General features: G+C 45.5%; 2 protein-coding genes across 7 annotated transcripts in view; both read left to right on the forward strand.

The window, feature by feature from the left end:
- PHF19 (PHD finger protein 19) overlaps positions 1 to 12,854 on the forward strand; it is a 128,444-nt gene extending 115,590 nt beyond the window's left edge. The window contains exon 16 of the mRNA XM_081847626.1: positions 12,320 to 12,854. The gene's annotated coding sequence lies outside the window, so the exon portion shown is untranslated. The remainder of the gene's footprint in view (positions 1 to 12,319) is intronic.
- Positions 9,825 to 18,529, forward strand: part of KCNT1 (potassium sodium-activated channel subfamily T member 1) — a 208,940-nt gene continuing 200,235 nt past the window's right edge. For 3 of the 6 annotated variants that reach the window (XM_081847472.1, XM_081847470.1, XM_081847471.1), the window contains exon 1: positions 10,609 to 11,339. In XM_081847472.1, coding sequence (XP_081703598.1) covers positions 11,146 to 11,339 — 194 coding nt within the window. In that variant the 5' untranslated portion in view covers positions 10,609 to 11,145. Of the gene's footprint in view, positions 9,844 to 10,607; positions 11,340 to 18,311; positions 18,328 to 18,529 lie in introns of those variants that run through there. The other 3 variants (XM_081847469.1, XM_081847473.1, XM_081847477.1) reach the window with 3 other exon arrangements.

The following is an 18,529-nucleotide window of genomic DNA, read 5'->3' on the forward strand; positions in this document are numbered from 1 at the left end:
TATGTTTATCTGCCCTTTGTACAGTTCAGTCCGTGCTAGTATACTAAACTCCATAATCCAGTCTACGGCTGACAAACCAGTAGACCTACAGCTTGCCTGGGTTCTTCAAGATGTGGATCCCTATATCACCCTACAGGTTGCTAAATTCCTAACAGCCGTCCTCTCGTACAAGAGACGGAATGGAATGTTAGCTGATTACTGATAGCTATAAGAATTTTCTATAATGACATCAGATATCGATTTTAGTGTAGTGCCAAAAAATTTTTAAATCCTAATTTTAATCCTAATTTTAAACTTTTCTTATGACTGGCTAATATTTGTCCTTATGAGTTGTGAACTCTGTTATACTACTTGTGGTTTGTACGAGTTCGCTGTTTTATTTGATTTGTTTTGTTGTATTGTATTGTGGTTTATGATGGGCGTAAAGCCGAATAAACAAACATTTCATTTTCTTCTGCCCGAACATCACAGCGACCGATGCCAACTGATACCGGCACACTTAGGGATCCGCAGAGTCTTCGCAGCTTGCGTAACAGACCTCAGCAACTCAGCATTTTGGCTAATCTACTTTATTTACATATAAACACACACGGAGCACTGCAACATGTCTCCCTCTCTCTCTAGCATCAGGCAGCAAAGAGAATGAACAAAGGACAATAGTCCCACTTCACGGAACACAGTAACACAAACATCCTGTCTCCATTGCTTCCCACTGTGGAGTCAAAACATGCACTGTCATGTGATAGACAAAAACCCCATGACTGCAACCATGGAGCAGGAATTCTAACAGTTTACTGGAGGAGGAAGACTCATCTTTTTCCGTCCGACTGTTATTGAATGCCTCTCCTCTGCCCTAAACCACAAAATGAACAAACACGTTCACTTCCAGGCCCACTGAATATGCCTCCTGAGTTTATCTTCAGAAAGGAATGGGAAACAGACTTAATATAAGGCACTAGTCACTAACATGGTCTCATGGGCACCCACAGAAGTCTTCCATGGTCCCCTCTCCCGCCCATCTTCCAGATGCAATTAGTTCCCTACCAGGGGTATAGGAAGCTACCTTACATTGAGTAAGATGATTGGTCCAACTATCCCGGTATTGTCTACACTGACTGTCAGCAGCTCTCCAGGATTTCAGGCAAGAGTGTACCTAGATGTGCTGAGAACTGAACCTGGCATCTTTTCTGCTGTGTCCTGTCTGTCTCTAACACCTAATGTAAGATTCCAGCCCTCATGGTTCTGAGCAAAGGGTTGAATTAAGCAGGAACATGGGAAGCTGTCTTACAGCGAGTCAGATGACATGCTTCAGTATTGACTATACTGACTTGCATCAACTCTGCAGGGGTTTGGGGCAGGGGATATTCCTTGCCCTACCTGGAGGTACTGGGGATTGAACACAAGACCTTCTGCATGCAAAGCAGGTGTCCTCCCGCTGAGCTAGAGCCCTCCCCTTAGCCCATAGAATATGTGGCCCATGCGCTTGGGTGGTGCCCAGAGATTCCAAAAAGTCGGCAACTTTTAATGTAAATACAAGCTACATTAGGGGAGGCAGGTATTTCTTATAACTTTCCTATGCCGCAAGAGAGAAATTGCCCAGCAGCAAATTTATGAGTGCTGTTGGAAGCTAGGCGCAAATGAACAGGCATTATTGCTAATCCCCAAGTGGCGAGACTCTGCTGTTTGGCTAAACATAATAAACAAATTTTTATTAAAGGGTGGAATTAGAAGCTGGTCTCATGCTCACCACTCATTAGAGGGCACTGCTGCATTAGTAGATTCACCCAGATTCGCCTTCGTGTTTACACTCTGAATTCCTATTGCCTTTTAAGTGGAAAGGTGGGTTCTATTCTGTTTTGCTTTGTTTTTAGGGAGGGGGTTATGATAGAAGGGATATTTCAGAATGAGGGTGTGGAGTTGCTAGTCTTTATCCCAATCATCAAAACCACCCCTGTCTATTATTCTGTTTAACGCAAAGCAGACTAGGTTGCAATCTCTGCTGCTGTGACCTTAGGCCCTGAGGCTTAGGGAGATCAGTATATGGTGTTCTTCAAGGACATTAATACTGCTGTTTTTATTTTCTTTTAGTGTGGTGCATGAAAAGCAAATCTTCCCGTCCTGCTATGCTGTTTCCCCTTGAGTGTCTTTCAACGTCTTGAAAGTTTAAACCAGGGGTCGGCAAACTTACCGTGCCTCGGGCCGGTGTCTCCAGTGCCAATTGCACGGCGGGCCGGAGGGCAGGGGAGCGCGTGCCCATACGCTTGTGCCCACGCTATTTCCGGCGCACTTCCAGGTTGGAGGAGCACCGGAAATAGCTTGTGCGCATGTGCACGGGCCTCCTCTGACCCAGAAGCACACCAGAAATACAGTGGTGCCTCGCAAGACAAAAAGAATCCGTTCCGCGAGTCTCTTCGTCTTGCGGTTTTTTCGTCTTGCGAAGCAACCCTATTAGCGGCTTAGTGGATTAGCGCTATTAGCGGCTTAGCGGCTATTAGCGGCAAAGCAGCAAAGCGGCTAAGCGGCTATTAGCGGCTTAGAAAAGGGGGGGGGAGCGAAAAGCAAGCCCATAGGGAAATTCGTCTTGCGAAGCGCCACGAAAAATGGAAAACCCTTTCATCTAGCGGGTTTTTCGTCTTGCGAGGCATTCGTCTTGCGGGGCACCACTGTAATGCATGTGCATGCGCAAATAACGCTTGCGCATGCGCACAAGCTATTTCCGGTGCTCCTCCGACCCAGAAGTGGGCAGCCAAGTAGCGCAGCACCGGTAAGAGTGGGCAGCGGCGGTCGCCGCAGGCCGGATAAACGAGTCCCTCGGGCTTATCCAGCCCGTGGACCTTAGTTTGGGGACCCCTGGTTTAAACATTGCTAGTATCTATATTTATAGCCAGTGGGGGCTGGTGCCCACTGGGCAGATGGGCAAGAAGGCAAGGATCCCAACAGCAGGTGGCAGCAGAGCCAATGATGGGCAGAGCCAACGAATTCTACTTTTGTCCCCATCTTCCTCCTCTCTACTGTGTTCTACAAGGGGCAACTCTGAGACTAAGGAGAAGGAAGCAGGCAGGGCCACCCCCTGGACTGGATGTAAGTAAGAAGGGAGGCAGGTGGGGAGTTCCTGAGGACAGGCTGAGTTTGGCAGGGCAATGACCCTATTTGCTCCCATGGATCAGCCTCCACTGCATGTATCTAAATCAAGGGTGCCGATGAAGTTCTCCCATATCTCCTTTGAGGCAACCACCAGTGTGGTGTACTCAGTGGCGTAGCATGGGTTGTCAGCACCCGGGGCAAGGCAAGTAATTTGCGCCCCCTAACCCGTGGATTTTAGCAGGGGGCAGAGAGCTGCGAGTGCGAGCGCGCCCCCCACCCAGATGTTGCGCCCGGCCCCCCCTGCACCCCCCACGCTATGCCACTGGGTGTACTGGTTACAGTGTAGAACCTCCAAGTGCCCCTATTTTCTAGGGACGGTCCCATGTTTACAAAAGGCTTCTCAGTTTTCGATTTGATCCCAAAATGTCCTGCATTTCCTTACGACGCTCCTATTTTCATCAGAGAAATATTGGAGTGTTGGACTAGGACCTGGGAGACCTGGGTTCAAATCCCTACTGAGCCATGAACCTCACAGGGTGACCTTGGGCCAGTCGCTCACTCTCAGCCCAACCCCACAGGGTTGTCGTTGTGAGGATAAAATGGGGAGGAGGAGAACACAGTATGCCACCTTGAGCTCTGTGGAGGAAAGGTGGAATGTAAATGCAACAATAAATAAACAAATAAATAATTGCAATAATCTGTTGTTTGGTTGTTTTTAAGATTCCCTTGCTGGTTTTTTTTGCTGTTTTAAAGAATGTTCTTTAGCTGTTGTGCTTATGTCAATTTTTAGATTTTCTTTTTTGTTGCTGTTTTCATATATTTATAATGGTTTGGGCTGTTTACGTTTGTTTTTGTACTTTGAATGGATTTTGAAAATGCTCCCCCAAAAAGCAAGGCTGTATAGGCAGTGTATAAATGTAGCAGGAAAATAAGTAAACCCAAGTTCAAAAATAAAAGAAACTAAATATATAAAACAGAATAAGGATTCCTGGTTAATATAATTTTCTGATTTATGGGATATTTCCAACCTTCCCTTCATTCTAAGTTTTAACAAAGCCGCTTAAATAAGCAGCTGAAATACGGTAAGTCTAGAGAGAAAAGAAATCCTGATAGCATTTCACTGAGAAAACTGGACAAAGTCTGTGTAATTTGAGGAGAAAAGAACAGAGAGGTTCCCTCTTTCTTTCTTCAGACCTTGTACCTATCAGGGAGACAATTCAGCCAGAGGGAAAACTCCTTCAGAGCTACACAGCCAATCAGGGCATGCACTACCTCAGTAAACCTCATGCCACTCTGCCTGGTTGCCAAGCAACACCTCTACTCACATCTTGACTTACTGCCAATAGAATTAACCCTTAAACTACAAACTGAATGATCCCTGCTGCTGCACTTGCAACAATATGGTCTCAGGGTGGGTACAATACAATAAAATGATTAAAAAATCACTATGATAAAAACCAACTGACAACAAATTACAAGACTTTTTGTAATTTAAAAAGTAGGCATATATCCTTAAAATACGTTTTGAGTTTATTTCTCACCCAGCCCCTAAACAGTGGGTGGGGGAGAAAAACAACAAATCAAATTACATCTCAGTCCAACTGCCACCATCCCTCAATTGACCCCAGCTGTTGAGGAAGGGGATTCAAAGATTGGTGGGGGAGGAAAAGGAAGGAATTAGTTACCTCCCCTGTGTCAAATAGTGCTTCTGTACTGTTGCTATTTTGAGGTGGAATTCAATCACATACTGGCAAATTTAGGCTGTGCAATTAAAGTTGGTTTGTTTCTCCCGTACAACAAACCCACTCCTACCCACCCCAAAATCCAGATTTGACAGGAAAATGCACTGGGAAGTAGAAGCTAACAATTGCTTGACCCAGCACTGGCCCCATCTGCACTGTGCATTTAAAGCAATATCAAATCACTTGAAAGAGCCATGGCTCTTCTCCCAATGAATCCTGGGAACTGTAGTTTGTTAAGGGTGCTTAGACTTGGTAGGAAAATCCAATTTTCCTCAGGGAGCTACAATTCGCAGTTTCCTGGGAAGAGTGACTCTAGAATTGTAGCTCTGTGAGGAGAATGGGGTCTCCTAACCATTCTTAATGCTTTTGAATTATGGTGCTGGAAGAGACTCTTGAGAGTTCCATGGACTGCAAGAAGATCAAACCTCTCCATTCTGAAGGAAATCAGCCCTGAGTGCTCACTGGAAGGACAGATCCTGAAGCTGAGGCTCCAATACTTTGGCCACCTCATGAGAAGAGAAGACTCCCTGGAAAAGACCCTGGTGTTGGGAAAGATGGAGGGCACAAGGAGAAGGGGATGAGAGAGGATGAGATGGTTGGATAGTGCTCTCGAAGCCACCAGCATGAGTCTGACCAAACTGAGGGAGGCAGTGGAAGACAGGAGTGCCTGGCGTGCTCTGGTCCATGGGGTCATGAAGAGTCGGACACGACTAAACAACTAAACAACAACCACTCTTAGCACCCTTAATGAACTACAGTTCCCAGGATTCTTTGAGGGAAGCCATGGCTCTTTCAAGTGGTATGATATTGCTTTAAATGTACAGGTGGGGTCTGTCATCTAAACTCCATACCAACAAATCAGAACAGATACTTGATAAACAACTGATAAACAGGTTACCTGGAAGTGACCACCTTTTGGTGTTTGTATTCCATACAGTGTGTCCCATGGGTGGTAACTACCTTTGCACAAAATACCAGCGAGGCAGTTTCTCTCAGTTTTCCCTTCCAGTCTTAAGTTAAGTTCTCTACATTTCCATATCACTTTGTGATTTTTCAAAAGTCTTCTTGAGAATTCACCAGCATTTTAGTGCAAAATTCATCTAAAAGGACCCACTTTTGTGTTCATTTTTTTGCCCCAGTACACAGATTTTTGGCAAAGCTATTTCCACAAACCTAATACATTTTTGTACGTTGGTTTCATTTTAGCGGCAGAACTGCATTGCAAAAGGTGGAGAAAGGCAGAATTTGAAGGATGGATGTTTCTAAGTTTGTTTATTGTTTGGGAAAGCATAGATTAAGAAAGTCCGCCTTAACATGTGAACCGAATCCAAATTCTTCCCTATCCCTAAAACAAGCTTAGTTTGGCCCCTTGGGGATCTGTGCCATTTATTAGACTGTGCTCTATGTTGCTGGAACTGTGGAAAGCTTCTCTTTGATGGGTGACTCACCACTTCTGTCTTCTGTGAATTGCTGCTCACTCTTTTGACATTTCCTTGCACTTGGCTTCCTTCCTGCTGGAAGGTGGTTGTCAGAGGATCTTCCCACAGGGACCACCACCTTTAAGAGTGCAAGCTCAGAAGCCAAGACGATGAGCTGCTGATGGCCACAGAGAGACAATCAATTGGCCCCAAGCTGCCAAGGTATCCAACTAAAACAACTAAAATCAAATAAGAACCGTGCACTTACTTTATTCAGTATATTCCAAACAGTGAACGAATGAAGGTAGACCTGTTAAGATAAATATAGGATAAATTATGTTACTCTGCGTGAACATCTAACCAAGTGTAGAATTTATACTTACAACAAGCATGTAAGTTAAAACAGAGCATACTCAATTTATATTTTCATGTATGCCTAATTGCTACTTAAAGCAAATCTGGGCATATTAAGATAAATCAGAGCCATAGCTACAGTGGGGTTAGCCAGGTTTTTTGCCCCAGGTGAAGCCTCTAGAGGGGTACCATTGAGGCTACCAGTTTCTCTCTGTGTGTACACAGATGTGTATGGTGTGTGTGTGCGTGTGTGTGTGCGTGTGTGTGTGTGTACGCCAAATTGGGTCTTTGACCAGTCAAAAGAAGCCTAGTTTCGCCCCTGGATAAATAAAAGATACTAGGGGTTCACCTCACTTCACTCACAACTCCCCTGCCACGCTTCCCTCCTTAATCCTTTAGAACTTCCCCTTCTCACCCCAGGCAGCTACTAGCCTCACTTTTCACCTTCCCAACCCCATTTCTCCATGCAAATCCAACACTGAGATGCGGCACTACAAATCCTCCAACGGGGACTATGTGAAGACAGTGTTACATTTTTATGTATATGGGGGGGGGGAATCATGTTAATGTTGCATGAGTGTCCAAACAGATGTGGAATTTATGCTTGCCTTAATGCAGCTACTGAGAATTTTAGACACTCATGGGGGGGATTGGGAGGAAGAACACACCAGTTTATTTCTTGTTTCTCTATATACATCATATTATTGAAAATCAACCCATCAGTACATTTTTTAAAAGGGAGATGGGCAAAAAAGGAATAGTGGATGCTATTAACCCTCTGATGGTGTGTGCATGGACTAAATCCAATTGCAACCCCCCATCTGTGAAGGGAATCCCCCCCCCCGCAATATGTTATCTAGGGTACAAAGCATCTGAATTCAGCTGAAAGGGTGGAGAACATGTGGCTCTTCATGTTTTGCTGGACTACAACTCCCACAATTCTGGATGGTGGGAGTTAGAGTTCAAAAACATCTGGAGAGCCACATGTTCTCCACCCTTGACTTACAATGTAATTCAAACACATCTGTTAAGCATTAAGTTCTTTTGAGTTCAATGGGACTTATTCGCTGGCAAGTAGAGAAAACATCAGGACATGGGTGACGCTGTGGGTTAAACCACAGAGCCTAGGGCTTGCTGATCAGAATGTTGGTGGTTCAAATCCCTGTGACAGGGTGAGCTCCCATTGCTTGGTCCCTGCTCCTGCCAGCCTAGCAGTTCGAAAGCATGTCAAAGTGCAAGTAGATAGATAGGTACCACTCTGGCAGGAAGGAGAACGACGTTTCCGTGCGCTGCTCTGGTTCCCCAGAAGCGGCTTAGTCATGCTGGCCACATGGCCCAGAAGCTGTATGCTAGCTCCCTTGGCCAGTAAAGCGACATGAGCGCCGCAACCCCAGAGTCGGACATGACTGGACCTAACGGTCAGGCGTCCCTTTAACTTTACCTAGAGGAAACATCAGGCCCAAGGGTTGGGATCTCTCTGTCTGACCTTTGAGAATCTCCCCAGGCCTCGCTTCTCACTGACCCCTTTTCATACTGCAAGTGCTTTTGGAATGTGTCCTTGAACCCTAATAATGCCTCTTGCTTGCCTAGATGGAGGATGGGGAGTGGTGTGTGTGTAGAAATCAACCTGGTACATCAAGGTAAAAATCAGCATCCATTGCTCCACCCACTTTTGCCTCCGGCTCCGCCCATCACTGGAATATGGCCCTCAGATGGTTGCCTAGATGTGAATGCGGCCCTTGGGGGGTAAGGTTCCCTCCCATTGACATATAGGCTTGCATTGTTGGTTATACTTGGCTCTTTATAGAGAACTTTAAGCATTCACATAGGGCTCCCTTTGACATTTTAAGCTGTTGGGTATTTTTGTTTTATTATCTTCATTATTATCTGGATGTCTTTCTCAGGCTTAAAAGCAATGCAATCTTCTTTCTAGAGGTGTGTCATGATGTCTCTCACCTAGCTCCCATTGCATCTCTCCCACAGCTTTGTGAGCTACACAGATTAGATCTGAGAAGGAGCACTTCAGTGGGTGGGTGGAAATGAGTAACTTGCTATAAAGGATGAGCATAAACATGTTTTGCTAAACTAGCAGTGCAGTAGTAGTAGTAGCAGTAGTTCAAGCTGATGGTTTACGGCAACAATGTCATTGCAGTGTGAAGATAAAGGAAGCTGAAGGAATATAAAGGGCAGATATAATAGTCAATAAAAATACAGGCACAAGTGGGGACCTGCAGCAAAATGCCCTTGTTCAACATACTCCATTCATTGTTCTTGCCTTTTGATTCTGTGTGCTCCGCATGCTGGTAATGGCTGGTCAGCATTCTGCGGCCACTGAGATAGGCCCATCTTCACTGAGCTGGAGATTTTTTGGGGGAGCAGTCTAGTCTTAGAGTCTCCCCTTTTTTGTACTGCAACCCTCGGGAGCCCCCCCACCAGCTGTACTGTAATGTCCCTCATGTGCATGGGTGTTGCTGTTTCGGCTGCACTCACCTCTGAACATTGGAACCAACGGGAGCAATAATGTCACAGAAGAGGAAAACAAGGGGGAACTTGAGAGCTAGACTGCAAGTTTGGAAAGCAGATCTGGACTCTGTTCCTTGTTTTGAGAATTGTTCACCCATCTGCAATGTAACTTGTTCAGCAGTAAAAGGATATGAACTTGTTTCTGGTCTATGCGGAAGACCCAAAGGTAGTAAAGGAGGAATCTCTCCACTGGTTTGACTGGCAATGGTAAAGGCTCCAAATGCATGCACACTTACTTGGGTAGAAGCCTCACTGAACTCTGGGATCACTTCTAAGCAAGGATGGGTGGATCTGTCAAACTTCAGTTTCTCATTCTTGCAGTCTTAAGTTCAGTTCTCTGCATCTTCACATCAGTTTACAACTTTTAAAAAAGAAGTCCTCATAATTCAGCATTTTTCTGTAAATTTATCCCAATAGAAATATGTGTGCATGCTATTTTGCCTGATCTTCCTATATATTTAAAAATGTAAGTCTGTTGTCATGCTGCAGTTAACCTGGCCACCAATAGGTGGTCATGCCAACTTCAGTATGATGGCACAACAACAGGCAGGGAGGCAGGCAGGTGAGCGAGCAGTATGGGAGGCAGGTGGTCCAGGTAAGCTGTTTAACAGAGTGCAGGAGGGGGGAGGCAAGTCAGAGAGGGGTTTGGCAACTTGCTCTCTGACGTGCCTCTCACCGCCTTTAAAAGAGAGTGACAGTTTGGGTGGACTGTAAGGGGATAAGTGAGATGTAAAGGGAGAAGGTATTGGACAGGTGTGGAGGAAGAGGGGTTGTCAAAGGGGATGTCAAGTGGAACGAGCAGGGCCGTAACTGCTAGCGTACACCTTTTTTTCAAAGTGGCTTTCTCCAACATGATACTTGTTTTACATTATTTTTTACTTCTGCATTCATTTTATGGACACTTTGCCATAGTACATGCATTTTTGTATGCATATTGGCCAGAGATGACTTGGCACTGCAAGATTTGGAAAAGATGAGTTTCAAAGGATAGCTGTGTTTCAGTTTGTGAACAGTTGTGTATTTGCATTTTGCTTTTAAATGCAAACAAAGTGATTTTTTTTCTCCATTACTGCTTCTGAGTAAACATGCAAAAGATTGCACTGCACATAACAATTATGGGATTTGAGTGTGGCATGAAGACCACATTTGGGCTAAGAGTGCATTTGGGCTAGGCTGCAATATTTATATATTTCTCATGTGCAAATGCATACAGATTAAACCCAATCATCTAAAATTCACTCGATTTTTTGCACAAAATTTCTTCTAAGTTTGGATGCAGCAATGCTTCGAATACCAGTTGCTGGAAACCACAGGAGTGGGCTGGGGAAGCGCTCTTGTGCTGGGGTCCTCTTTGCTGGTTTCCCACAGACTAGACTGTGATGTTACCTTAAGCTGCGCGCTTCTCGTCCTGACACTAGATGCCGCCACAACGCAACAAACCGATCCCATTCACCCCTACACAGACCTCCAGGAAAAGGCAAGTTAAGAGGAAGAAAAGGCTTATGTCTGTATATATGTGTGGTTTTTGACACCACGAATCTGACATCTTTTTTTTTTTTTTTGCAGACGCCTTTCCTTGGATGTAGCTGTTCGCGATCCCTCCGCTGCGGTCGCCCAGAGAGGGATGGAGGGAGGTGAGCAGGATCACACCCCTCCAGCTGTTCAATGGCTCTCCTAGGAGGAAATTGTCTGGTCTTTCGTGGAGCGGCAACTTCTTCCCTTCTCCAGCCTGACTTGTTGATTGTTTTGTGTGTGTCCTCGCTGCGCCCGGATCAGGATCGCGAGGCAAAGGCGAATGGGATCAATCCTTGCAATGCGCGGCCGGAGGAGAGAAGACTAAGCGGCTATTGCCCTTCGCTCTTGATGTCACGGCACCCAGGCTGTGGTTTAGCTGCGACCGGTGTAGCTCTGGGGGGCGGCCAAGAGCTCTCCTGGTGAACAGGTTCGAGCTCAGGCAAGGTGGGGGAAGGCTGGAGAGAGAGAGACGGGAGCATCATCTCTAAGCAGGCGCCCGCGGCCATCCTATGCGCTGGTTGATGCTGGCAGGCGCGCCGATCCGGACGCGAGAGATGCCTTGCCCCGGAGAAGGACGAGGGCTGGCCGGGGTCTACAAGCCCACCTGCGGGCGCAGTGGTGGCCAGCAAGCGGAAGAGACCCAATCCTGCCCGGAATGCTACACCAACCAGACCTTTCTGTTTGACGATGGCACCTCACGGAGGTAAGGAATAAGAGATTTATTTTTATCACTTAGATGTAGCTGTATATAATGTCAAGCGTTGATGTCAAGCGTCTATAAATTATTACTTAATGAGCTGACGATATGCACATTTATTTATTTTTCAAAGCGTTAAGCGGCACTTCAGGCAAGTTTGCTACAGAGCACCGGAGGATGCAGGTTGTTAGCTAAAACCAACGAGTTGCACCCACTGTTAATCCTACTCAGAGCAGACCCAACGAAGTGAACAGATGGCTAATAAAGGTCCACTAATTTCCGTAGGTCTGATTAGACCATAGTTGGATTCCAACCTGCTATATTTATTTCGGTGACTAACAACAGAGGGGAGAGTCCTGCCCTAAAGTGGGAAACAAATGTTTTTGTTCTGGGGCCAGCACAACATCCCGCATAAAATAACTGTATCTATGTGTGTGTTCAAATCACACACGCATCTCAATAGCCTTTCGAGCGTAGGAACTGCTTGATGGGATCAGTCAAAAGGTGCACCAGGTGATACTTGTCTGACATCCTGTTTCCGAAAGTCATCACCCTGGTACTTCTCTGGGAAGAACACAAGTGGCACAGAAAAGGCAGCCAGCCTTCCCCCGTGTTGCATGTCCACAGCATCCGGTGGCCAAGCCAGAGGTCTACTGCCTGTGAAACCAGGAGATGGGTCAGTATGTGATCTTGAGCACAAGGGGTAGACATGCCTCATAGTAGTCAGGTGTCCTTGCATTCACTGGCCCCCTTGGGAGATCATGGGAGGCCACTTGCTCTCTCTTGCTCCCAAGGCAACTGGTATTCCAAGGTAGACTGCTTCTCAACAAGAAGGCTCCATGAAAGGGAGTGGTAGGGCGTCTGCTTTGCATACAGAAGGTCCCAGGTTGAGTCCTTGGCCTCTCCAGTTAGGGTTGGGAAATTGCCCTGCTTGAGATCCCGAAAAGCCACTTCCAGTCAGTGCAGAAAAATATTTTGTTGTTTAGATGTTTAGTCATGTCCGACTCTTCGTGACCCAATGGACCAGAGCACGCCAGGCACTCCTGTCTTCCACTGCCTCCTGCAGTTTGGTCAAACTCATGTTCGTAGCTTTGAGAACACTGTCCAGCCATCTCGTCCTCTGTCATCCCCTTCTCCTTGTGCCCTCCATCTTTCCCAACATCAGGGTCTTTTCCAGGGGGTCTTCTCTTCTCATGAGGTGGCCAAAGTATTGGAGCCTCAGCTTCAGGATCTGTCCTTCCAGTGAGCACTCAGGGCTGATTTCCTTAAGAATGGATAGGTTTGATCTTCTTGCAGTCCATGGGACTCTCAAGAGTCTCCTTCAGCACCATAATTCAAAAGCATCAATTCTTCGGCGATCAGCCTTTTTTATGGTCCAGCTCTCACTTCCATCCATCACTACTGGGAAAACCATAGCTTTTACTATACGGACCTTTGTTGGCAAGGTGATGTCTCTGCTTTTTAAGATGCTGTCTAGGTTTGTCATTGCTTTTCTCCCAAGAAGCAGGAGTCTTTTAATTTCGTGACTGCTGTCACCATCTGCAGTGATCCAGAAAAATACTAAGCAATGGCAAATATTGGCCTGACAGGCTAGAAGGCAGCTCTCTGTGCTTTTATTTAAATCAGCTCTTTATTCAGAACAATGAGGACTGGAACCTTAGTTTGTTGCTAGGGGAACAGATGTAGCTCAGTAGTGGAGCCTCTGCTTTGTGTACAGAAGGCTCTAGGTTCAATTGCCGGCATCTCCTGTTTGTTCCTAGGATCCATGGATCTTATACATGAAACTGTCTGGCTGTTAAATCAAGGAAGTATGTGGCCACATTGCCTCTAATACAACCTTGCCAGGCAGACCAATCTTGTTTATTTCTGTTCCCCTGCCCTGCTTCCAGCTTTGCCACCCTTGCTTCTCAAAGAGACTCTGTGCCTTTAAGATGGCTGATTTTTCTTTGGGGTGCGAGGGGTTTGAGAGAATACTCATGCCTCCCTCTTTTGTAATTTTATTTTTCATTTTCTCATTTATAAACTTATAATAGTACAAATTTACACATGCAATTTAAATTACCAGATATTAATACTGACCCCCTCCCCTCTTTCTGTGGTTGCTTATGTCATATCTTTTATCACTGCATATCCAATTTAAATCCATTTGTTACTTATCCTTTATTTATTTAATTTGTTTCACTGCTCATTTTTAAAATTTAACACTGCTACTCTTTTAAGCTGTTTGGAATAGTTTTTCAAATAGTATTCCCCATTCTAAATTAAAAAGTCTATCTTCTTGATTTCTTATTCTTCGGGTAAGTTTCTGCATACTCCAACAGTTTTTGCTGCCAATCTTCCTTGGTTGGGACTACTTCTTCTTTCCATCTCTGGGCATATATAATTTGAGCGGCCGTTGTTGCATACATAAATACAGTCATACCTTGGGTTAAAGTAGCTTCAGGTTGAGCATTTTCAGGTTGCGCCACTTGTGCATGCACAGACGCTCAAAATGACATCACGCACATGCGCAGAAGCGGCGAATCGTGACGTGCAGACGTGGCTTGTGTTCTGCTCAGGATGCGAATGAGGCTCTGGAACGGATTCCGTTCGCATCCAGAGGTACCACTGTACACCATAACACAAACCAGAAGTCTAACAAGTGTCTCTTGCCTACATCTCCAAGCTGTGAAAAGACTCAGCTGATGACAACCTTCCATAAGTCAAGTTAAAATTCCCAGAGAAGGTGAAAAGAAGCAATGTGTTTTGGGCTGCATGATAGGCAGAAATCAAACAGGTGCAGCTTCTTGGACCCCAAGTGGCAAACTGCTTTGCCTGTTGAAGTTTAAGCTTCCACAGATGACGCATTGTCTCTTTCCCCTACCACAACTTTGGTAAAAGATACACTTGGAGAAATGCAAAATCCTTCTCCTATACATCATACTGTTCAATGAAATTCTCCTACTGGTTCAGGTGCAATATATATACCACTGTAGTGTCTTTTTATATGCCTAATTTATGCTGGGATAGAGGATACGCAGGATATGAGACCCCGGAGAGCTGCTGCCAGTCAGTGTATCATTTACTTATCTATTTATTTATACTCCACATTTTCCGCAGACCAGAGCTCAGGGTGGCTTACACAAATTAAAATGGCACAGATAGAATACAAAAAGCTAAAAGCATTTATTTATTTACAGATAATCATGAAAAAGTAATTAATTTCTAGTAAGGTTAAACCAAACATTAAAATACAGGTAGTAAAAACAGCACAGCACTAATAGAAGCCCTTTCTTTAAACAAAACAAACCAGTCCATTCCCAAGGGCCTGCCAGATTAAAACAGCCTTGCCAGCAGAAGGCCAGCAAGGAGGAAGCCAATCTAGCTTCTCTAGGAGATCTCAGAGCATGGGCAGATTTCTGCTCTTTCAAGGTAGTCGTGCTCTTTCAACATAGACAAGACTGAGCTGGGTGGACTCACAGCTTTCTGTGCTCAAAGCTGACATGCTATTCTTTGAGAGTTCAGTAAGGAAGAAAGCTGATGACTGGTTAAGGTCTAGGATTTAATCACCCCATCTATTTAATCTGGAGATAATCAACAGCCTGCAATAGATAACTGAGTGCAGGGTTTTTTGTTTTGGTGTGTGTAGATATGAACGATTTCAGAACGGAAACTGGTATTCTGAACCAAGAGATAGAATGCAAAGAAAAGTGATATTGTTATAACATTGTTATTGTTGTTATAATATGAGTGTAGGAACTGTATAGTTTGGGGAAAAGTTATGATTTCCTTTTAAAAAATGATGATCTGGAAAAACATAATTGCTAAGTATCATTGGAAGAATTCCAAGTGCAAATGCTGTTGGTCCAGAATGCAAATCACACTCAAAATGTGCCACAGGAAAGGAGCGAGCTGAGAAATTTTGCATTTGAAACATGCCTTCTGCTCTGCACTGGAGTGGACAATTTTTTTAAAAAAGCAATAACCACCAGCTGCAACAGCAACAAGCTCAGCCAAACAGGTGCTGAACCAACCCCCTCCCTGCTCCAGCACCAAAGCTGGCATCTGATTGGTCAAGCTCATTGTCACTCATGTTGCCTCGAAGAAGCTGATGGTGATGGACTGCTAGTGCACAGCTTCTTGTTGCCATTGTCTGGATTCCAATTTGGAAATCCCCCCCCCCCATCACCCTGCCCAGCAACAGAGTGATGGGACTTACGCCTCAAAGTCCTCACTGCAGCCAATAAGGCTCCACTCTGGGTGCCATATTTTTGAGAGCTTTGATGGATTGTCGTCCCATGCCTCTGGAGCAGGACCGATTTTTAATCACGGCCCCAATACCAATGGAATATTCTTCCTTGTTCAGTTCCTTTGTATCCCCTGCTCACAAAAAAGCTGAAAACGAAAGGTAGTCAGGGATGATGTGAGTAGTAGTCCAACCACAGCTGGAGACCCAAGTTTGAGAAACACTGCTTTAAAGTCTGCTTTGATCTTTTGATCCCAGTACGTTTCCGAGCACAAACGGCCTCAGTCCAGTATACCTGAAGGAGTGGCTCCACCTCCATTGTTCTGCCCGGACACTGAGGTCCAGTGCCGAGGGCCTTCTGGCGGTTCCTCGCTGCGAGAAGTGAGGTTGCAGGGAACCAGGCAGAGGGCCTTCTCGGTAGTGGTGCCCGCCCTTTGGAACGCCCTCCCACCAGATGTCAAGGCAATAAACAACTATTTTATTTTTAAAAGACAACTGAAGGCAGCCCAGTTTAGGGAAGTTTTTAATGTCTGATGCTATATTGTTTTTAATATTCTGTTGGAAGCCGCCCACAGTGGCTGGGGAAACCCAGCCAGATGGGCGGGGTATAAATAAATTTATTTTAATTTTAATTTTAATTTTATTTTATTTTGTAACATCCAGAGCCATGGCCCACTCATCCTTTTGGCCAGGGGAGGACTCAGGTGGTAGGATCCACGAGGGCAGGGGATCCGGCTTCCAAGGAGTGTATTCCCTGCTGCTGCAATGGCACAACCTCTTTGGAGGCTGGGTCTGCCTCCTTCTTTGTCCTCACCCCACTGCCGCCTCTATATGGCCTAGGACCCTCGTACCTACGGGACCGCATCTCCTGCTATGCCCCACAGAGGACCTGCAAATAATAACACCCTGAAGATCCCAGGCCCCAGGGAGATTAGACTGGCCTTGACCAGAGCCAGGGCCTTTTCAGCCATGGCCCCGCCCTGGTAGAACACTCTCTCAAAAGAGGCCAGGGCCCTGTGGGATTTGACATCTTTCCGTGAGGCCTGCAAGACGGAGCTGTTCCGCCAGTTCTTTGGGTGGGTTCAGTCTGATTCCTTTCTTTAACAAGCATTAAAGAGGCCTCCTAGCCCACTCACAGGTCCTTTATAAGACCAGTGGTAACAGCTGGCCCTGGAGAATCTTAACCACTCTCAATTTTACCTGTGGACTGCCATCTGTCCAGATTTTAATTTGCTCTGAATTAATTTTAAGATGTATTTTAATTAATTGATTGCCTGTTTTTATGTTTTTATGTTCTTTGTATACTGTGTTAGTTTTGCAGGGTATTATTATTATTATTATTATTATTATTATTATTATTATTATTATTATTATTATCACGGCCTCTGCAAATCAGAGATGCTGCTGGCCTTTCCCAATCCCTAAGAAGGAAATGACAGAAGCTTTCTTCTGTGGTCTCCTGGGGTCTGTGTTTGCCCAGTGTGATTCAGTGTATGCCCCTTTCCACTTCCACCTTTGATTCCCTCTTCAACTGTTAGGTAAGGTTGATTTGATTCTACCTATTGTTCCCAACATAGATCTTCACTCACTGCTTTTTTCCAGTGTAGATCTTTATTCCTCCATTGTTCCTGATGTAGATCTCCACTCACCTCTTCTTCCCTGGTGGGGGAGGTGCCATTTTGTGGTGAGCCTCATGTGACAAAATGTATTGGGCTGGCCCTGCCCTGAGCCCCAAATTATTTATGGAAAGGGACGCGGGTGGCGCTGTGGGTTAAACCACAGAGCCTAGTACTTGCCGATCAGAAGGTCAGCGGTTCGAATCCCCGCGACGGGGTGAGCTCCCATTGCTCGGTCCCTGCTCCTGCCAACCTTGCAGTTCTAAAGCACATTCAAGTGCAAGTAGATAAATAGGTACCACTCCGGCGGAAAGGTAAACGGCGTTTCTGTGCGCTGCTCTGGTTCGCCAGAAGCGGCTTAGTCATACTGGCCACATGACCTGGAAGCTGTACGCTGGCTCCCTCGGCCAATAAAGCAAGATGAGTACCGCAACCCCAGAGTCGTCCACGACTGGACCTAATGGTCAGGGGTCCCTTTACCTTTTATATTAAGTTACATTAGCAGGTCCTCTGTTACTTTGATGCTGTGGTGCCTAAATCAGGTTGCTGCCACCCTGTACAGTGTCTTCCCCACTCCGATAGGATTTGGAGCTTGCAGAATTATTCTGTATGAGTGGCAAAGATAATTTCCATCCCAGCTTGCCGTTGTAATTTGCTTATGTTATTTGTGCTGCAGGACAGAAGCACAAAATCAGCCTTCCTCCCCCTGACTTTCCCTTATGGGAAATCTGTTTGCCTTAGGGAAAAGCCTCCTGGGACCTGTCAAATCCCCTCTCTTGACCATGTAAGGGAACTCCGGATGGCAAAGGAACAGGAATGAACGCGGCACGCTCTTTCCAAAATAACCTGCTCTTAAAGAGGTTGTATGTTGGGTGGGGGGAGGAGGAGGAAGAGGAGGAGGAGGAGGAGGAAGGTGCAACTCGGATTTCAGAAGAGGCAATGCCTTCCATGTGCTTCTTCTGGAACTGAGGATTTTCTGGAGCAGTATCGAGTTTCAGAAGTACTTTGTGGACTGGAATGTGGGCAGAAAAGGAAGCAGTTTTATCTCTGATTGCGGTGGAGGTAATTCAACTTTACACCTTCTTTGGAGAAGAGGCATTGGGGTGCCAGTATCGACTCTTTTACTTTGTTCCCACAAAGATGGAACTGAAAGGTGCTATTTATAGCTTTCTATTTATAACTGGTGTGTAATACAAATAATGCATGGTTGAGAGGTAGATCCACTTATCAACCGAGGACTGCTGCCTCAGAATTTGGGATCTGGCCTATATGGTTAAACTTACCAATATTAAAAGAACTAGGGGAGTTAAAATGATTTATTTGTACAGAGCTGGAACTTGTTTATTCAGTATTAA

The sequence above is a fragment of the Podarcis erhardii genome (genome assembly GCF_964252035.2).
Source record: "Podarcis erhardii genome assembly, chromosome: Z".
Lineage (NCBI taxonomy): Eukaryota > Metazoa > Chordata > Lepidosauria > Squamata > Lacertidae > Podarcis > Podarcis erhardii.